At 47.7% G+C, this 21,879-nt stretch overlaps 1 protein-coding gene across 1 annotated transcript; it reads right to left on the minus strand.

The window, feature by feature from the left end:
* Positions 1-160: 160 nt before the first annotated feature.
* Positions 161-16,761, minus strand: ABCC10 (ATP binding cassette subfamily C member 10). The gene is made up of 22 exons (XM_018915767.3): positions 16,543-16,761; positions 15,798-15,994; positions 13,508-14,876; positions 12,026-12,253; positions 11,666-11,822; positions 10,831-10,970; positions 10,287-10,366; positions 9,964-10,135; positions 8,867-8,965; positions 8,484-8,673; positions 8,032-8,109; positions 7,449-7,640; positions 7,005-7,140; positions 6,435-6,630; positions 5,365-5,708; positions 5,030-5,199; positions 4,565-4,725; positions 3,901-4,154; positions 3,467-3,612; positions 2,917-3,014; positions 2,628-2,740; positions 161-666 (listed from the first exon to the last, which is right to left on the minus strand). The coding sequence occupies exons 2-22, from the start codon at positions 15,956-15,958 to the stop codon at positions 531-533; spliced, it is 4,620 nt and encodes a 1,539-aa protein (XP_018771312.3). The 5' UTR covers positions 15,959-15,994; positions 16,543-16,761; the 3' UTR covers positions 161-530.
* Between the last annotated feature and the right edge of the window lie 5,118 nt (positions 16,762-21,879).

Raw genomic sequence — 21,879 nt, forward strand, 5'->3', positions numbered from 1 at the left:
AGAGGCCTTTAATGCAATGCAACCTTCTGGGCTTGGAAAAGCCTTCTGGGAATAGCAGAGGTACGTAGGGTTGTCTTCATGTAGAGAGGGCACCACTCTTGTATCTCGTAAGGACGTAAGTGTCTGGTGAGGAAAAGGGCCAAGGACCTGAATCAACAGCTTCGCAAGGATATTTCCACTTTATTTTACATTGCATACGTCAGACTAAGTCTCAAACTAGGAGTTACTGTCTCTTTAGAGAGGAGAAAATCCCTCTGTAATCTCAAAGGGAAGCTTGGAGGGGAGCAGGATCCCACCAACCAGGCTTGCATAACTCTGAACAGCAGGTCAAATCTTCCTTATTAAAGGAAAGGCCACAGTGCCACGCTCTTGTCCCTAAGGACACACAACTGCTGCCTGCAGGCAGGAATAAGCCCCTCCCTCACCTCAGCAGCTCCTGGCCCTGCAGGGACAGGGCTGGTGTCTGAGGTGTGAGGAAAGCCAGGCACCCAGCTGGAAGGGCTGCCTGGGCTGAGCCCAGGAGGGGGAGATCATGTCTGCCTGCTGTGCAGGAGGTGCTGGAACAAGGAGCCATCTTTCTGGCTTAGGCGGGCGGGTGAATCCAGCTCTGCCACTCTCCCAGCCTGCATCACCAGCACGCGGTCTGAGTCCAGGATGGTGTTCAGCCTGTGGACAACAAATGCAGGACACGTGTTGTTGGATCTGAGGAGAAGCTCTGGATACTGCTTCCCCTGCTCTTAAGGCGGCCCAAGGCATGGCCAGCATTAGGAGCTGTGCAGGATTTCCCTTGGCACTCAAGGCCACAGTGCAGTGCAGCTCCCCAGAGAGCTTCTGCTCACTGCAGCACCTCTTAGGAGAGCATCGTGATGCCTTCCAGTTGCTGGGCATGCCAGGGCACCAGGAGCACAGAGGGAAGTTCTGTGGGGGAAGCTCAGGGCATGCCTGATTCTGGGGTTGCACAATATGTCTCCATCCCCGCAGGGGTTAGTGAGTTGCTTTATTTGCCCCAACATTTCCTCACTTGCCACCTCCCAAGGGCAGCAGAAATTGTGCATCAGCTGTTATTGCCCTGCAGTCTAGCATCTTTGCTTATGCTACCACCACTGGATTTGTACCAGACAGCCAGCCACAGGACCCACTGCACACATACATGCCCAGGTCTGCCCAGACTGCCAGCAAAGCAGCAACCTCTGGCTCTGGATAGGGAAGACAGGACAGCAGGAATGTTTTTGCACAGTCATGCACCATTCAGTGTGAAACTACAGCCCTGTGAAGCTGCAAATCCCAAGGAAGATACTACACAGGATTTGAGCAGATAATAGACATTATGGAGTTCAAAACACTGGTTACACATTCATCTTCAAGAGAGTGCATGCTGCAGCACTGGAAATGACTTGAAGGGGCAAGAGACAAGTACAGAGTCACCTTCCATCCTGGATTTTACCCAAAGCTGCATGGCATGGAAAAACCATGGATACAAAACAACCCCATCATCACCTCTCTCTCCTTATTGCTTTCCCCCATTGCTCTTCATCCCAGTGGAAAAGGGGCTGGGGCCATCTTCAACTCAGTCTTGCTGCTTTGCCTTCTGCCACTCCTTCCTCTGCTGTTTCTCCTCTTTAATTACTCTCCCATCAAAGGTGGCCTCCCCACACCCAGCCCAAACACACACCTCAGCCCACAGTGCCCTTGCACTTCTACTCTATTTATGCCTAACATCCCTAGTGTAGGAACCACATTCCCTTCACACCCCTACTGCCTCCCTCCTACATAATGTATTTAACAAGACCCACTTGATTCACTTGCCAGGCCCAGCCCACCCTGCCTGTCATCCATCACTCCCACTCCAGTGCAGCAGGACACCAGCCCCTGCCACCTGCTCATTTGATTTTTATTTTTGTGGTAACCTCTGTGCTTTGAAAACACCCTCCGTACAATTGCATAACCCTCCTCCAAACGCTCCTCCACTTGGCAAGGGTAAGAGCAGAGAACACCACCTAATGCTGATCCACCCCTTCTCTGCAGTATTCATGTTTTGCCCTCCTCCCTCTGGCTGTAAGCATCCACTGATTCTACTCTTAATCTCTCTGATGGGAGGCAACCACTGTCGTCCTGTCCTGCATGGGCAGTGTCTACCTCACTGGCATAAGGTGCAGGCTGGAACTAAAACTTGATTTTGGAAGACACAACCATCCAGTAGCTGGCTGCAGCCCTTTGCTGCTGGCGGTCCTGCACTGCCCTCTACTGAGCCAGGGACACCTGCTCTTCCACTGTCTCCACATTGCCCCTTTCCATAGGATAGTTCTCCATTACTCCTCATCCTAATGTGACAGAACCATAAGGAACGATTCACCTGCCCTACCAGCAGGCAGTGCCCAGGAAGAGAAATCTGAGATATGATGCTGCATTTTGCCTTTTGCTGACACCAACTTCTGGGTACAACTTTTTCCCCTTTTCACATCCAGTTGTTCCAGCACACAGTAGAAAAGGCAAAAGGCAAGGTCCAGCTTTGGCACTTGAAAAACCTTATCACAGAAACCTCCATGCTCAGCTTGAGGCCCAGGCACGGAGTGTGCAGCCACCTCTCAGAGTGGCAGGATGATTTAGGCACAGAGGTTCTTCCATACCTGTGAGCAATCGTCAGAACAGTTTTGTCAGCGAAGCGCTGGCGGATGGTCTGCTGCAACAGCTGGTCTGTCTTCTGATCCACACTGGCTGTGGCCTCATCGATGCACAGCACCTGCCAGGGACACAGAGTGAAGGCAGCTCCCAAGCACCACTGCAGAGACCCCACTCCCTGGCTAGAGACAGCCTGAGAAGTTAGCACAGGATATCTGTTCCCATTACACCTCTCTGCTGTCCCCAGTCACCAGCAGGTCACCCTCCCCCTTGCTCCAATGGAGGCAGTGCACTCACCTTGGCCTGTGTCAGGAGGGCTCTGGCCAGACACACCAGCTGCCTCTGTCCCACAGACAGACTCTTTCCCCTCTCTCCCAGCTCGCTGTCCAGTCCACCTGCAGGTATCAAGATTAGCAGTCACCTGCATCATCTACACAGGGCTCCAAACGGCTCCACCAGTCCAAGGTTTTCCCAGTAGCACACAAAATCCCAATTCTGCTCGGGCCCAGGCCTTAGGAACTGGAGCCTTTACACTTAGACATGTGCAACATCTGGCACAGTTCCCTTAGAACGAAGGCCTGGCTTATCTCTCAGCTACTCCTCTAACACCCACTCAGGCCTGGTCTCAGTAGCCAACTTCTGCCACCCAATCCATCACCTGCCAGTCCATTTGCCTCCAAATGTCAGGTAATGCCACTGGGTCCCACTGACCTGTTTCCACACTAGTTCCAACCTTGCCTAACCCATTCCCTACTGCATCCACCTCAGCTCCCTGCCTGAGCGAAGCCCTTCCCTCCACTTGCAGAACCTGCATTCATCAGCTGCTTCTCACTGGTTTCCATCTCACCCATCTGAGTAACAGCATCCCACAGGTGGCACTGCTCCAGCACCTCGCGGAGCTCAGCATCCGTCCGTTTCCCCTGGGGGTCCAGGTTTTCTCTGATTGAGCCACTGAACAAAAATGGATCCTGTGGGATGATGGCCAGCCTAGATCTGCAAGCAAACAAAAGCTGAGGGCTCATGGGATGGGTTCTGCAGGAAAGCAAAGATTGCTACTTTTTCATGGGGTGTCTTAGTTTGCTACAAATCTTAGAGGCACAGAGACATGGGTCACATATTCAGCCTGGTTTCCTTAGCACAGCTGTCGAGAAACCACAGAGAGACTCATAAAAAGCTGCCACAATCAGAAAAGAGGGTGCCACAACAGCGAGTCCTTTGCTCCTCACTCTTTACTTTGGCATCCAGCCACTGACAGCTACCCTTCACTCTGCTCAGCCATACCTCAGCTCCTCCAAGCCCACCAGCTGGCTGTCAACACCATCAAGGAGAATCTGGCCTGATTTCATCTCCACCATGCGGAAAAGGGCCAAGAAAAGGGTGGATTTCCCAGATCCTGTGCGACCCACAATGCCCAGCTTCTCTCCAGGGTAAACAGTGAAGCTCACACCATCAAGTGCATTAGGCAAGCCTGGTCTGTATGCCAGGACCACCTGCTGGAACTCCACAAGCCCCTCGCGTGGCCAGTCAGCAGAAACCTAAGAGGGATACACAGGTGAGAAAGGGTATGATAATGATTGATTGTCATCTTCAGCATCAACTCCCCACAGTCCAAGCCCCACCCTTCCCTTTAGATGGTTGCTTGGCTTCTGAGCAGAACCAACACACAGCCCAATCCCACCTCCAGCCCACTCCTAGGCTTGCTCTTCCATCACAGCTTGTATCTTGCTTCCCTATCTAGCTATTCTGCTTCCCTACTCCTTCCCATCACTCCCACCTTCACCAGTTCCTGCCAGAGATTCAGCCTCCCCAGGAGATACACTAGTAAAAGATGAGTGATCAAGGTGGTTTCTGTGGTGAGGACCCTCCACCCATTCACTGGAATCCTGTGATCTCCCACGGGGGGCAAGTGCAGGGCCAGTACCTGAGAACACATTTGAGCTTTTACCTGGACCAATTTATCCTGAGGCTCCGTGGGGATGTCTGTGGAGTACTCCTCTGTCCGCTCCACACTCACCATCATCATCTCTGTGTGAGTGAAACTGTCAATGAGGCCTGAGAGCAGGTGTGTGACAGACAGGGCATATGAAAGGGCCAGGCCCACAAGTCCTGTGAGGACAAAAGCATAAGCAAGAATGTTAGTGGCAGGGAAGGAGCTGACATCTTGCTGGGCAGACAAAAAAAAAACCTAAAGGAAAAGTCAAGACTCTGAAGTCTGGGGTCACACTTGAGGTTGGGGACACACAGGAGCAGAGACAGGAACTGAAGCACTATACTGTGGGTGACTTGCTACAGGAAGCTGGAGCTCTGGATCTTACCCCAGTGCAGAAAAATGTGTAGCTCTGGGCTGGGAGAAGAGGAACCCCTTGGGCACAGCCTAGGAGTGGACATAGATCAGTCCCTGGCAGTCTACCTGGATTTCCCAGCTGCTTCTGGTGCTGGATGATGGCAATCCCTGCTATAGCAGTAACCACAGCAACCCCAATCATCTGCAAGCGGATGTCCAGCCACTCCATCACTGTTTTGCTGGCAAAGAGACAGCGCTGGTTCTGCTCCAGATGCAGCTGATTCTCCAACTCAAACCTGTCAGGCACACAACAGAGGTTTGCATCACTCAAATTCCTCTCCTGCTGCCCCAGACAAAGGGCATTCTAGCCCCCCTATAACCAGCCCCACAAGAGGAAGGCCTTGGCATATAAAGCCAAAGCTCTGAACTCTGTCTTTCTGGGGGTTGTGCTCCCTGCTCACCTCTTTGTTGCCCGCATGGCTCTGATGGTGCTCAGTCCCGAGAGGGTCTCTGAGAAGTGGGTGTAAATGGGAGACAGGGTGATACTGTGGAGGCGCTTGAGCTCCCGGGATGTGAATCGGTAATAGCGCTGAATGATGAAGTAGACTACAGCCAGAGGGAGCAAGACCAGACCAATCCAAGGGAGGCCATAGGTCATTATCACCAGCATGCCCAACAACTGGTAGATGTTGGCTAGGAAGATGTTAAGGATAAATGGCAGGCTGTCATCCACACAGTACAGGTCTGAGGAGAAGCGGTTCAGGATCCGGCCTGTTGGTGTGGTGTCAAAGAAGGTGACTGTGGCCTGGCGGTAAGGGAACCAGACAGTAAGAGCCAGTCAGGAGTGGTGAGATCCAACCACAGAACACTGTGCAGGAGAGCAGCACCAAGGGGAGCACTTAAGGCCACAAGGAGGGGGCCATCACAACCCACTTCCTTACCTCAGCCTCCAAAGCCAGCATCCACTAGCAGCACAACAACTCACATACTGTTTGCGTGGTAAAAGGAAGCACTCCTTCACTATCAAATGGCTGACAGCTACTGAGAAAGCAGGCACTCAGACACCATGATGGCTCAATAGCAGCAAGGCAAATCTAGTCTCTAATCTGAATTTTCAATCTCCTAATCCTAACTCTAGCCTGAGGACCCAAGGAAGCCAAAACCATAAAGTTAACTGACATATGCCAGCATCAGCCCTAGACCTTGCTTAATAACTGCTTCCAATCTCATCTAAACCTGAACTCACCATCCTGTAAAAGCTACTTTGACTTGACTGGCTATACATCTAAGGCTAATGAGTGAAGAGATGCAGGTGGGAGCCGTAAATCATCCTTCCATGGAATGACCAGGACACATTTTGAACCCTGCTCATTGGCCCCTTGTGCTAGCTGTGGTGCAGCCGTTTGGAATACAGTCCTCCCAGCCAATACCAACAGAAACCTTAATCTATCTCCCACACCTGTACTCCCAGCTATGAGAAGAATGGGAGATTGCAGGAGCCTCAGCCTGCTCTGGACTTTGTGCCCATTACCTTTAGAACCCTTTGGAGCAGTCGGTCATGAATGACAGAGGCAGCACGGAGAGCACCATAAGCAAAGAGGAATGCCCGAATAATGGTGAAGAGGGAATTGGCCCCTGCAATGCTCCCATAAACTATCAGGTAGAAATTCACATCCACTGAGCCATTGGGAGGGGCTGGGGTCTTGTCCAAATCTTGAATGGGGGAACTGGAAAAAAGGAGGAAGATTATGAATCCAACATCTTCCGGACAGTAAACTCACAGACAGGGCATAAGAACCCAAGAGCATACTCCAGGAGAAATCAGGATACTTTAGCCTGATACTCCCGTTACACCCCTTTGGCATGTTGGGACAAATACTCTGATTACTATGCAGCCAGGAGTCTTCCATCAGCCCCAGACAGAAGCCTTTTTGGCACATTATCAGGTCAGGGATTTTGATTCTGTTTGTCAAGGCAACCACACACATCCCCTGAAGTGAAGTGGTAAGTTTATCTATCCCTGCTCTCCAGGATCTTCATAGGAAATGCATTTAAGGATATTTCCTGCTTCCTTTGGCACCTCTGGACCATATTCACTTACACAAGCCCAGCAGTGGAGAAGAGAAGCAGCTCTGGGGAAGGCAGGGAAGCTGAGCAGTCCATCACAGAGGTATTTGCTGTCTGGGATATGCTGGAGATCCAGTATGACAGCCACCAATCCGAGACATTTCTGGATGCTACAGAGAAAGACAGACTTTGTAAAGAGAAATTCTACTTCTGAATCAGCAAACATGAAGCTGATAAGATGAAGAGGAAGCTGCTGGACAACTTTTGCATAGTCTCACTGCCCTGTACAGTATTTCCCCTGCTAGTAGTAGAGCAGGAGCAAGTGAATAGCCTTGAGGTGTAGCAGTGACACAGCACTGCTACAGAGGTGAGTGTTCAAAGCCCTGGCATCCTTCCTTCTGGACTCCATGCAGCCAGGGAATGAGACAAGAGGAGAAGAGTGTCTAAAGAGAGATGTGCTGCTGGGTCACTGCCTCACCTTGCATCAGGAACAGTGAGAAGAGGATTGATATTGCTAAGCAGCTGCCCATTGCCATCCAATATGCTTTGTACACCTGAAAAGCCACTGCCCCTTCTTTCTTTTCTTCCTCCTTGTGGATGAGATTATGGTTTTGGGTTGGTTCTTCTGCCTCTGTCTTTATGGCCTCTTCCTGTCCCTGTTCATTAGGGGCTGTGGGGATAGATGGAAAAGCAAAGGTCAGTGCAGTGTTAAATTCTTCCTGCAGTTGTTCCTAAATGTGAACAGAGCAAGTCTAAACTATGAGGGACACTTTTTTTTCCCCTCCTCTCTCCTCTTTCAAGACAGGTGCACCAACCCTGGCAGTTCTTCATCCAAACTGGACTACAAGTGGAACAAGAGGTTCAAATACTGCTCCAGACCAATACCCAATGATATGTGGGCCTTCTGTCCTTCTATGTATACACCACCCACATATCAGCACTGCCACAGCAGAACAAGATGATGGGAGTTCTTCTCTAAAGCCAGCAGCCATCAGGTACAGGTTCTGTCTGGAAGGTCAGCTGTGCTGCCCCAGCTACCCTTAAGCTCATCAGGAACAGACCTTTATCCTCATCTCCCTTGTCTGTATCCTTGAACTTGGGGAAGGCTTCAACAAGTGGCAGGATATCAGCTGGTGTGCCTGCGAAGAGAGACATGCAAATTCTTTGGCATGTGTGAGGAGCGGGTGACAACTTTCCACCCTCCTACTGCCTCTTGCTCTGAAATGACCCAGTTTTGTTCTCTCATAACATTCCCCACATTATACAGCAACTGTACCCTTGAAGGCTCCACTCCATTCAACCTGTTACTCTTTCTGCCTCATCAGCTCCCCACATCTAGGACTGTCCTGTTTTGTCTGTACATCTGCTCATCCTCTTGCACCCCATCTCTGCACACATGGAGTGTTCTCAGAGTCCTCTTTTATCACTAGGTTCCCCACTAGTCAATCCTAATGCCCTCAAGCCATTCTAAGACACAGGCACAAGTGAATGCCTGAGAAGACAGACAGTGTACCTGTCTTAACTATCCTGCCATTGTCCATCAGCAACAAGGCATCGGCCTTCTCCAAAAACTCTGTCCTGTGGGTGCAAAGGACCCTGGTCTTATCTTTGAGAACTCCAAAAATGCATTTCCACATAATATGTTTGGCTACATCTGCATCAACAGCAGCCAGAGGATCATCAAGGAGGTAAAGTTCTTTCTCCTGGGAGGGGGACAAAAGAAAAAAGGATATAGCTGCTGGCCCTCCTGGAGCAGGCAGTGCTGTAGAGAAAAGTCCACGTGTCTCTGTATGGCAGCACAATGTGCTTTAAAGACATGTTGCCAGAACTGTACAGCTGAGCTCTCTATATTTGACTAGGCAAGATCTGCCACACAATAATGCCTTTGTTATTTACCTGGTAAACGGCTCTGGCAAGGGCTATTCGAGCCTTCTGTCCCCCACTGAGTGTCACACCATTTTCACCCACCTCTGTCTGGTCACCCGCTGGTAAAATCTGAAATATTCAAGAAAATAATTTAGAAAGGGACAAGAAACTGCTGGAGACCCAAAACTAGGACACAGGGACCCCTCTCCAGTCTCTGGCAGTAATTTCTAAGGCTGACCACTTACCAACAATTAAACAATGCAACAATCTATACACTGGTTCTACAGACAACTGGGAAGGCTTATTAATGCTACAAAAATCTCTTACACTCCAGAATAGGGTGATCACATCTTAACTACCCATCAAGAGCAACTTCTGGTCCAAGGTACTTGCACACAGTAATTTTCTGTGAGAACAAGGGCCATGTCTGCATCAAAATTATGTCAGGGTCCTTCCAAACAGCATAGCAGTAAAAACTACCAAATTTCAGCGCCTGGAAATAAGCCTCCTCTCGGTTTGGTAGCATAGGTGTATTTTACAAAATCTCAAATAAAAATCGCGCCTTTACAGAGTGTTCATAGCTCCAGCCAAAATTAACAGGAGCTGCTAAAGCTTCAGAAAATCAGGCATTAGCTTATAAACTGGGAGAAGGCTAGATTCCTATATATACCATATATACAGCCAGGTTTATTGGCTAATACAGTTATAAACCTCAAATTTAGAACACATGTCAGGAACACTGACTTAGCCCTTCAAAACCCTAAAGAAGTTGCTTCTGATCCTCCCCCCGAAAAAACATCAGCTGCTGATAGGTTCTGCCTGAAAAACCCAACAGCAATCAGCTCTGCAAGAACAACTCATGAAGAGCATGCTTTCCCCAGCATGAAAAGCTTTTGGCTCAGCAGCAGAAGAAACCACCCAGAGTTCTACAAGAGTGACTTCACACCTTAAGGAAGTACGGGCACGCTAGGAATGGTGTGGGCTTGGCAATCAGAGCAACGCTGTGTGATGGGACATTGGAGCAGCAGTCTACACCCTGAAACAATAAACACTGATCCTATGAAGCTCAGGATGGATGCAAAAGCATGCCAAGAAGGTCCAGGCAGGTCTCCAGCCTAAGCACTCACATTTAGGTCCTCGGAGAGGGCACAGGCCTCCAGCACCTCCTCGAACAGCCTGGCATCATATTCCCGCCCAAAAAGGATGTTTCTGCGGACAGTGGTAAACTGTATCCAAGGCTCCTGTGTGGCCAGACCAAATCCTTGCTCCAGGTCACAAACATACACTCGTCCACCTTGTCTGCAAGCACAACAGAAGTGGGTATAAAGGGCAACAAAGAAAAACTGCTGGCAGACCAAAATTACCCACCACAAGTTGGGATAGCACTGGACAATTCCCACCTGCCATGGCATGGAGGGACCAGGCAGGAAAAACTCTTTAGGCTACTTACTTAATGAGCTCTCCAGTGATGGCTGCAAGCAGAGAGCTTTTGCCAGAGCCAACCTTCCCAACGACCCCGAGGAGCATTCCCTGCAAAGGGAAAGGAAAAGAAGCAACCTGATGTGCTAATGCAGGGTAGCTTGTCCAGATTTCTTGAGCCACACGTAGCCTGTAAGGAAGCTGACTGCTAGGACCATCTCATGTACAGCAGTGCAGCTGGGTACAGCTGTCAGGTAAACCAGACTCCTGATATGACAGGACACAGATTTAACACAAGGAGTGTTAACTCTAGAGCCCTGCACTGTTCCCTGTCCAGTTGTCTCCAGCAGCAATAGTAGAAAGCAGAGAGAACTAGTTCATCTCCTGTCTGTAAGCCATGGATGTTCTCCAGTGCCTTTCAGCCTTTCAGTGTCCTGTGCCTCTTGATCAAGAGAAGATTTTGAGGCACAGCTCCTAGATTGAGGAAAACATGCCACCTCTGCTCCATTATTTCTAGTTTCCAGTACTTTTTCTCTAATGCATTTTTCTCTACTACCTCCCATGTCCTTGCTCACCTTTCTCACTGACAGGCTCTCAATGTGCAGTTTCAGAGTGCCTGTGGATGAGGGATGTCTGGTGCTTTCCTCCTCAACTGGCACCCATGAGAAGGTTGCACATTGCATCTCCATGGCAGTAGCAGTATCTGAAGGGCCATCTACAAGTGAAAACCCGAACAGCAAAGCACTACTATGAGAAGACCAGAAAATTAAAGGCACCTGGCATCACAAATATCATCAGCTTTGTTCCCAAATGCAGAGACAATGGATGAGGCACTGCATGATGCCCCAACCCAACCACAGAATGAGACTCTTGCCTACTGACTTGCCCTTTAACTTATACATCCCTTCTTCCAACCGTTCTGTCTCCAGCTCACACCAGACACACACGGTAGTCAGGGAGACACTGTAATGATATAACCTCATTTTATTATTGCTGAAGGTAAAAGAATGGCAGGGAGCTGGCCAAAGGCAATGAAAGAAGGAAAGGGAGCTAATATGGCTGAGGAGAGGGGCAGCCACTCAAGCCTTTCTGCCAAGCTTGTTGATGGCTTCAGTGTCAGAAGAGCTTTGGTCAGAGGACAGAGCTGCTTGTTCTACTGGGACATTAATGGCTCCGTTGGGACAAGCAGTGGCTTATGGTTGGTAAAGTGGAATGTTATAGCCTTGTCTCCTGCTTTCCACGGAAATTAAGAGAAGTGTATCCACTCTGCCTCTACCCAACTGAACATCCTGAATCACAGGGTGACAGCCAGCTGCCCTCCAGCACTGCCCCTGGGCCTCGCACCTCAGCTCTCTGCTCTGAAGGTCTGCTGGCCAGAGTCTCAGGCCTGGCAGATTCCTTAACCGTTACCTAGGGCATAATAAGCTTCCAGGTCCTGGTCCATGAGTTCAAAGAATTGCTGGATTCGATCCAGGGAAACTTTGGCTTCCAAGATCCCATTCAACACCCATGGGAAGCTGTTGAGGGGTAGAATAAGCATCCCAACAAGGGCCAATGCTGTGAACACCTGCGTGGGTAAGCAAACAGCCATAAGCTGGAGCCAGCATCTCCCCAGTATCCTCCAAACAGCTTTACCAGTGAGAGCCTGAAGAGCTGTGGAGAGACATGGGCTGGGTTTATTTCCCAGAGAAGATGCCTCAGGATTGCAGTTCCACTGTAGACTGTGTTCTGCACAAGACAAGTCTGGAGCTCTCCCTACCACCTACTCACCTTTGTGGCAGTGAACTGGTGACCCAACAGGACATAGGTGACAAAGATGGCAATGGAGATAACCACAGGGAGTGCTGCCCACAGGTACACGCACAAAGCATCCAGGTAACCGATGGCCCGCAACTTCTGCAGCTCTTTGGCCCGGCAGGATTTTATCCTGGTGCTGAAGTGCTTCTCCCAGGCGTAAAACTTGATCACACGAATGCCACACAGGAACTCTGTCATTAGCTGCAGGCAGCGAGGAAAAGAACATCAAGCCAACAGTGCCCAGCCAACCTGGGCTGTGCCTGGGTGTGCAGATATCTCCTGCTAAGGGTCAAGCTAGAGATGTCAGGAACCATTTATTGCTAACAAAGGCATAAACTTAAGTGACAACTACTGGAAACTTTGTGCTCATCCATCCCACCAGCTTCTTCAGACACCCATGCTGTGCACAACCAAGGAAAAGGCAAAATATTACACTACTTTCCAAGCAAAAGATGAACACCACAGGTGAAGAGATGTGCGAAATTGCTAGTTCCAGCCTGGATACTATTTACTTCTGTTGACTTGACAGTGCCTTGAGATAACATCTGACTCTCAGGCCTGGTCCTGCCCTGACACAGCTGGTCTGTGTCCAGAGCCTGGCTGGTTCATTTCCAGAACTCTGGTGTCCCTGCAGGATGCAGTTCTCTCATTTCTGTTCTCAGGTCAGCATCTGTAGAGCAAGCTGACTGTGTCTCTGCCCAACATTAAAGAAAACTAACAAGAGAGACTTTATTCGGCAAACCAGTCTTACAACAGTTGGAGAAAGTCCAGCATCATCAGATACAACTCTGGTAGATGCAGCTACTGTTGGCAAAATATGTATTTTAAAAGCTGTCAACTGGTCTGACAGGGAGTTGACCTATGTTTCATGCTTCAAAGCATGAGTGAAACTGCTGTCCCCTCAAATTAGAGATACAATGCTAAAAGGAGGGAATCAAATGTCTGACATGTGGAGAGGAGAGATGGCACTGCAAATAGGAGAAAAGCAGTGGAAAAGATGACTGAGAGTGCCAAGCCTTGAGCCATATAAAATTACATCCATGATCCCTTGTCCAGACTGAAAGCCACTTCGTCACTGATGGCATCACTGGAGCAATAGGATGGATGCAAATCTAGAGGAAGCCATCGGGAGTCTTACCTTTACTACACACAGAAGAGAAACTTGCAAGGGAACCCAAATAAGCCCAGGGGACAAGAAAAGCATTAAAGGTTCACAATCTTATGGGTGGTGAAACTACATCACCCTGAAACACTTTTGACCAAAGTGTAAGTGTGTGTGTGTGTGTGTGTGTGTGTGTGTGTGTGTGTGTGTGTGTGTGTGTGTGTGCCCTTTCTGGCATTTTTCTCAACAGCTGTGATTCAATTAATCTGCCTTGGACCATGACTAGTGGCCAAGAAGCCAATGTTCTGGGACAAACAGAGAAAAAATACAAGAGAGACACCCCTGCCCCTCACCTTGACTCGTGTGTCCTTGTGTTTCAGCATCTCCTCGTTGTTCACCATGATGCGGTTAGCTATGATCTTGTTGATGGGCACCAGCAGCAGTGCCAGGGCCACGCCTCCCAGAAACGCTATCCCCACTTGCTGGTACAGGAGGTAGAGGGTAATGGCAAGCTGGACAGGCAGGCTCCACAACTCATGGAAGCTGTAGCAGAAGTTGACCAACCTATCGGTGTCCGTGCTCATGAAGTTGACAATCTCCCCCACAGTGAAGCGGGCGAGGCTGGAGCTGCTGACATGCAGAGCCTTGCGGTAGATGGCAGAGATGACAGCGGCCCGCACCATCAGCGCCATCTTGTTCATCTCGTACCTGAACTGGCTCCGCAAGAGAGCGCCCAGGAAGGAGCCAGCAAAGAGCCCAAGGGCATACAGAACCCCATGGCTCAAGGGCTCCTGCCGTGACTCCATGAAATTCACCAGCAAGTTCAGAAGCAGAGGACCTGAAAAACCCAGCAGACTTTCAGCCAGCTTGAGAAGTCCAAGGGTGTAGAAACGAAGCCCAAAGGCCGCGTGAAGGATTGACAGGAGGCACACAGCTTTCTGGGCATGATGTGGGTTGTCTGGAGCATCACTGCTCCCATCACCTCCAGCAATGATTGGGCTGGTAAGAGACACTGTCTCCTCCTCTGCTTGCTGAAGGGCTGCCTTCTTCTGCCAGCAAGAGTAGAACCGGTCACAGACCCTGGCAGCCTGGAGCTGGTGAGGAAGCAAATAGACGTCCTGTGGCTGGTTCAGCTTCTGCTGGTAGCCACGCTTCATGAGGGGATTCATCCAGGTGTAAAAGAAGCGGGAGAGCCAGCTCTCACCATCCTCTGCCACTCTCTGCTGGTCAGGCACTGGGATCCCTGGCTCTGAGATGGACTGGTCCTCTTGCCAGGAGGTATTGATGGAGAGGAAGTCTTGCCTGGCAGCAGTGCGGAAGAGGTAGCTGACCACATAGGCAAGCAGAGAGACCAGCTGCAGACACAGAATGGCGAACCTGGTGGAGCTACCAGGGTGGGCAGGAGACCAAGCTGTCCCACTGTGGCAGTACCACACCAGGGTGATGATGAAGGAGGGTAGGGGTAAGAGAGTGAGGAGAGCCAGGGCTGCAGGGCCACGGGTGAAGCCATGAATGGACCTGCAGAGCATGAGAAGAGCGAAGCCATGCACCAGCCATGTCAGGGCAGCAGTGCCATTGGCCAGCACTTCCAGGTACACAGGGCCCAGCTCCTGCTGGGAAATGGTGGCTGGGATGGTGTCAGCAAGGAACAAGGCAGCAAGTACGAAGGAGGCAGCGATTCTCCACCCCCAGCTCGGCCTGCAAGGCACACCAGAGCCAGACCTTGAAGAGGAAAGAGCAGTGAAATAAATTACAGTTGGAATTCCACTACCTCTCAGTCAGTACTGCCCTTTCTTCCTCTTCTCCTCCCCATGTTTATACATCCACTCCTACTTAACCTTCTGGATACACCCCCCTAGATCTGTAACTTCTGACTGTAAACTATCTGATGTAGTTTAGTATTGCTAAACTACATCAGATCAATATAGCCCACTCTTTGGTCAGATGCTACCAAAGAAAAGCATTTATTTACAGAAATTTGTTTCTAAACTATGATATTTTGTAGTCAAATCAGACTCCAATCCTTGAGGATTAACAGCAAGAAAAAGTATATTTAACCTCTTTAACACAAATTTTGGATGACGAAATTCCCTGTGTCACATCTCTGATCCTTGATTTCCTGGTCTGTCGGATATTTTTTCTAGAAACATTATTTTTATCACTGTGAGTTTCAGTGATGCTATGCTTGTAAGGTGTACAATCTATTGTCCATCAAAATACTTCATTATCACTGGATTCTTTGTGGCCTTTCAGTATCAGTGAATGTTGTCATGTTTAGAAATTTCAGAAGAGGGTAAACAGAAAAACAATTCTGCATTTCTCTAAACTCCTTATTGCCTTATATACATCTTCTATGCCACCTTGGATTTATATCCTCTACCAGAATACTTCCAGTTTCCCCAGTCCTCATTCACTAAAAAAGTTTTTAATTACTTTCTGTGATTTTATGCCCACAATCCCCTCTATTCTTTCTGCTTTCCTTTCTGTACACTGAATTAAAATGGATGCTGACAAATATAACAGCATTATAATATTGTGTCCTTCCCTAATTACATATTCAGCCTATGATAGGGAGATACAATTTCCAGCCTTTCCACCCCACCTCCAGTCCTGCATAGTAATCAAGAGCCAGAGTTGTCATACCTCGGAGTGCCAAGGAAGCAGGCACTGACCGCTGCAAGGATCACATGAGGAATCACGCTTAGTGTCAGCTGGTTAAAGCAATGGCCAATGCTGCCATGAACCCACACAGGGAGCGGATCATCTGGGCTGGTCCCACACAAACTAGCCAGGATGTTCTCCATCCTTTGCTGGTAATTCAGTCTGAGAGACAGGATGTCCTAGGGTAAAGAAAAAGCAGCATAAGGTATAAAACATAAGAACTACAGCCCCAGTCCAAGATGGAGTGATGAGTAATTAACAGAGAAGCAAGTTCCTGGGTCATAGTCCAAGCCCAGCTATTGTTCACTCACTATCATATAATCTACTTCATAAAATGATCAAGGGCCAGCTGAAATTATCTTGTCTATTCCCTTAAGTCACCCCGGGACTGCAATGCCTTGTGAATTTGAAGCTCTCATATTTACAAGTTGAATTTATTTTTTTTCCCAAGGCAAGTTTACCCTCTATAAGTAGTATAAGGAAGTATTTTCCTGCCTATGGATTGGCATGAAAAATATTTTGAGCTGCTTAAACAATAACCTATTCATTGTACTTCCATGTTCACAACACTTCCCACCAAGGTACTCCTAGAGGCAGCGTGTAACACGGAACATCCCCCCGACGGCAGGGGAGCATGCTGGTGCCCATCCTGAAGCAGGCGATACCCGTCAGCTACAGACTGACGAGCCAGCCCCCTGTGTGTGCCGCCCCGCGGACTGAAGCACACCTGGCGAGGCCTCGGCTTTACAAGGAGATTTTCTGCTGGCACCAGCCCGTCCCATCTCCAGCCCGGGGCCGGCTGAGCGCCACGGGCCGAGCGCCGCACCGAGCTCGGCACGCAGTGGGGGGCACTGCAGCACCACGGCAGCACCCCGGCACGGCAGCACGCCGCCACAGCGGCCCTTGGCACGGCAGCACGCCGGCAGCACCCCGGGAGCGGCCTGGTCCGCCGCCAGCGTAGGGACCTCCCAGCCGCGCCGGGGCGGCGCTGCGGCCGGCACGTCCCTGGGCCGGGCGCGCCCCCCGCCGCCCTCCGGGCCCGGTACCTCGGCTCCCCGCTGCGCAGGCCCCGCGCGCCCCTGGCGGCTCGGAGGACGCACCGCAGCCCCGGCCGCAGCGAGCCCCCAGCGCGATCCCGGCCGCAGCAGCAGGCCGAGCTGAGAGGCAAGCGAGAGCCAATGTAGCACGCACAGCCCGCTCAGACTTCCACCTTCCGGATAAAAAACAGAAATTACCGAAACTGAAAGCTAGGCTCCAGCCATGAACGCGATTTTCCCCGAAATTCCTCTAGTTCTGTCCTGGTGATCATATCCCTCCCTTCCTTCTCCTATGATTTTTGGCTCTCAGCATCTGAACTGTTTGCACACTGTGAAAAAACGCCAATCACTTGTTTTTAGAATTTAAAAAGTTTAATAGTAATAGAATGGTTATAAAAATAGTAATATAATTAGAGTAATAAAAATTTGGACAATTAGGATTTAGGACAATACGAGACAATAAAAACAAAGTGTTATGGACAGCCCAGGTACCTCTTTCTGGGCAAAATAAGCCCGAAAGAGGACACACGTTAACAGAGGATTAGTTCTTAAAAGCAATAGCCTGTTGTATATTCATACATCTCATACATGATGCATAAATTCCATTCAAACACAGGATTCTGTCTGGCCAGTGTCAACGTCTTCCTTCTTAATCCTGAGGGCATCTTCAGGACTGAGCGAGGTGGGAAGAAATTTCCTCTGATAATGGAGCAATAAATTTTCTTTCTCTGAAAGATTTAGGTGTCCCATGGCTGCTATCTCGGTGCAAGCACCTCATTCCTTTCTTTAAAAAAAGTACCTTACATAGCATAGTTTCTACTTTGACATTTTGTTATAACCTAAAGCTATATTTAACACACTACTTAAGAAAATTAATACAGCATAACTTTCTAACACAACACATATAATATTCATTTTAACATTTGTGAAAGGCCAATCCTACAATACACATTTTTCACAAACACAGACAGACACCAGATGCACATTACAGATTTGCAGTGTCACCATGTCAACCAGCACAGGAATATTTATGGACCACTGTGTTATCCAAACATCAGCAGTGCCCAGGCAGTGCTTTTACAGGTATAAATGTACTTTTACAGGTACAGCATTCTTTGCTTGTAAGACAGAAGACTACAAGATGAAAATAACATTACTGTAAGAGCACCTTGCCAATAACACATCAGTCTATTCACAGTGGCAGAGGTCTCCTGGCATAGTGAGAGATCGTGGTGTTGACCTAACACAACCATCTGAATAACACAGGCTAAACAAATCCTCTCTGATTCACCTGTCTTGTGTTCAGTGACTGTCTGGAGCATGAACACACAGGCAAGCAGAACCCCCAAATGTGACACTCATTCTTTACTATAAGAGTATGTGGCATTGGGGTTGGGGGGAGTAAATGCACAACTTTCCAGATGAGAGAAATCAAACTGGAGAGGACATCCAGCTCCATTTGCTCTGGACTATTATACAGTAACAGGAGAATGCTGTAAATGCCACCACACTACCTAGCGATTTTAGCTGCTACTGGTGATTTTTATAGCAGATGAGCTGAAAGTTCAACTGTCCCAAACCCTTCCCCAGTACTCTGTTGCCAGGGAAAATAAGTATATAAACACCACAGGTAGAAAACTTTACTTTCAACATGGAGCTCACTGGAGATACAAAAAGCATTCTCTGAGCTTGGAGTGTTATCAGCGCAGTGCTGAGGAAGGAAAATATCAGTGACATTCCTGAGAAAACAGAGTAATCTGGCTAAGGGAGTGTGGAACAGCAGCTAAGAGCAAGAGCTCAGCAGCCACACTACTCTCTAATCATAGCTTCCTTGAAAGGAGCAGGAAAGTGCATTTTCTGCAAGTCTCTCTCTCCCCCTCCCTCGTTTAATAATCTTTTCTCACATGCCTGACAGCAATCTTCGTGTGTCAGAGTTACAAGGTTGCCTTTACATGACCAAGCTACTCATACTGTACACTGTATTTGGCCAGCCTGCTCTTTTCCCCCACAGGTCATCCAAAGGTTTCTAGATTAAACTTTCCTGAGGAGGCCTTGAGAGTAAGTTTTATGTCCTCTCTGCTCTGGGAAGCTTCCCTTCAACGAAAATGCTGTGAAAGCAGCAGACTCTCAAAACAGCACGTAGGGGTTGTATGAGATTGAAGCACTGAATTGCACACAAGTGAAGCTGATTTCAGATTTCATGGTTCTGGTCTTATTTATTTCCAAATGAAAACAAACAAACAAACCCAAACAACTTGGAAATGTCCAAAACCATCCAACCAAATACCCTCAAAACACCCACAACACCAACCAAACAAGTACTTTCCATGTCTTAATAAGATACCAGATAAGTTCTCGGATATCAACAAAGAGCAACCTCTCTCCCTGAACTAATCATTCTCAGAGCTTTTCCGTTCAGCCACTCTGTATTTTAGCTTTCTTATTTTCACATGCTGCATCTTGCTTGCTCATCTCTCCTAAACTCTTCAGGTTCAAAACCATGAACTTTATCACTTCACCTGAAAGATGGAAAATTTTCACATGCCACAGATTCCTTTTTGGTCCAGACAGCATTGCCTACACTCATATGGGAAAACAAACACAAAGGGTATTAAAAAAGGAACTCCAGGAAAATACCAACTCACCCTGACCTGAAAACACTTTGCCTGTTTTGTATAAGTGCATTTAAATAGCATCACAGCAAGAATTAAAGTAGACATTCCTCCTTTTCCTGCTTCCTTCTGGCTATTTCTCCTGCTCCTGAATATTGCTGCCTACCCCATCTACTGCTACATATTTGACAGATTTAAGATGTGTGGGCACGTGGAGCGGTGGCTCTATTGCACACAAAGTACCTTGCACACTATAAATAATCATACACCTGGCAATTATAAAAAAAATCAGAGCATTCAAAATTGAAAAAAAAAAACCCCAACGTTAGGTTTAATCTAATCCACCTCCACAGGCCATGCAGGCCAGATTTTATTCACTATTATCCAGAGTTTGTTAATGCTCTAGATTGATAAATCCCCAGTGAGGAAGCGCTATCTGGCAAAGGGAGACTGCCCTCCCCCCTTTTCTGATGAGTTTGTTTTGTAACAGATTACTTAATACCAATCCCAGGACTCAGGGAATCAGTGTAGGCTGCATGCCCATTCCACTTCCCAGCTATAAGTAAATATTGAGCTGAAACAGAAGCCAGCCTAGACAAGCCTTAAATTCAGAAATATCAACCTTGTAATTATAGATGTAAAATCTCTGAAAGCAATTGTCTGTTTGGATGTGTTTTCTGTGCTCTCAGCCAGGACTCTGCTATCAGCTGAACCATCCTCAAATTCCATGACGACACAGCCGAGGAAGGTTTGAATACTTGGCTCAGTACAAAATTTTTCATGAACAGGCTGCTTTGCCTGGACCTGAAGGCACAAGATAGATATTGTGCCCTGTTTTCCAGGGAAAAAACTAATGCCAAGATCAGAAGACTGATGAGTATCTTCTACTGCATCGCCTCATGAGAACACCAATTCTGTGATAGAAACACAGAAACTGTCTTTGTTGTTACTCAGAGCCTAACCATTCAACATTAGATGGTTGTCTCATGCCCTTGGATCTAGTCTTGACTCAGACAAGAAGGTAAAAAATTATAATTAAGGTATTACATTTTTGTCTTTTACTGTCTGCTTCTTAACCTAATGGTCCAACCTGAATTAACTTCACTTCTGATTTCTGTTTACTTTTTTATACAAAGCTACTCCTAACATTTCTTATTTTGTTCTTTCTGACTGCCATTTGCTCCCCTTTCTTATTTGGGGCCTAATGAGAATTCAGAGATACCTTATTACCCCAACATTGCCCTCAGCATCTAATTAGCCAAAACCTCTGCAAGCAGCAGCTAATTGCAAGTTCAACTATGAGCCTTGGAATTCCAAAGAGGAGTTCAGGAGCTGAACTTCTACCAGAACAGACTGACTGGCACCTCTGTCATCCAGTGAGAGTCTAGAGCACCAGTTGCAGGGATCTTAAAAAAACCTCTGCAAAGCAGGTAAGGACCTTGCCTGACTTTTTCAATCCCAAGACAAACTGTGGTGCTTCCTCTTCCAAAGATGTGAGAAGTCTCAATTTGCTCTGCACCACTGGACCCAGATTTCAGTACTGATTTTAGGAATAATTTAACTGAATCCCACTAGGGATGCTCAGTCCCTTTAAAAACTTAACTTCGTAAGGCATGTGGTTAAAAGATGATACTACATCTAGTTGAAAATGAGTTTATAAATTGCAATTATAAATTGTAATTGTAAGGCAATGCTCAGTAAGATGACAGGGTATTACAAAATGCTAATGAGCACTGGTCAGTCTCCAACAAATGGAATGTTTCTCTTAGGAACTCTTTTAACATCACAACACACAGGGTGTTTGCATTCTTTCTACTACTTCTCTCATGAGCGGTTTTGTTACTGGTGTGCAGATAAGACACTTTAATGAACTTTCTCTTCAGTTTTTATTATCTGGATTCTTTCACCTTCCAAATGCCACTAAAATCTATGATAAGAAACCACCAGAATACCTCCGGTAGACCTCCTTTGGCTACAAGGCAAAAAAGTTAGAAAAAAAATTATTTTCTGGCATTTTGCAAAGTTTTTGGGTATTAGATGCCCAACTATAATAGAAAACTGAATTTTAAAATGTTTTGCAGAGTTTCTTGGGTTTGTGGCTTTTTACTGTCCATTTTAAAATCAATAGTTTAAAACTGATGTAAAGAAAACAATAGCATGGAAGAGACATCCAAAATCAAACAAGTAATTTTTCTCACTCTTTTTATTACACTCAACTATTTTTATTTACTTCAGTTAGTCCAACTGAGTGCTGGATGCAGACACCTGACACTAAGGCATGAAAACATGTTCCTCCTTTGAATAAAGTAACAGAACATATTTGGGTAACAGAAGGGAAAAAAGCTAGAGGGGAAGTTCAAAATACACATCAGTTTTGTGGTTATCTCAAAGTGTTTTGCTTCTCTGGGCGTCACT

The sequence above is a fragment of the Serinus canaria genome, chromosome 3 (genome assembly GCF_022539315.1).
Source record: "Serinus canaria isolate serCan28SL12 chromosome 3, serCan2020, whole genome shotgun sequence".
In the NCBI taxonomy this organism is placed as follows: domain Eukaryota; kingdom Metazoa; phylum Chordata; class Aves; order Passeriformes; family Fringillidae; genus Serinus; species Serinus canaria.

What these genes read in the sequence shown, in the direction of transcription:
- ABCC10 (XM_018915767.3), bottom strand. Translation starts at nt 15,958, where the DNA reads ATGGAGAACATCCTGGCTAGTTTGTGTGGGACCAGCCCAGATGATCCG. An exon ending in CAAGGGAGATGAGGATAAAG is followed by an intron (nt 7,641 to 8,031) that starts GTCTGTTCCTGA and finishes CTATCCCCACAG; the next exon opens with CCCCTAATGAACAGGGACAG. An exon ending in CTCAGGATAAATTGGTCCAG is followed by an intron (nt 4,155 to 4,564) that starts GTAAAAGCTCAA and finishes TATCCCTCTTAG; the next exon opens with GTTTCTGCTGACTGGCCACG.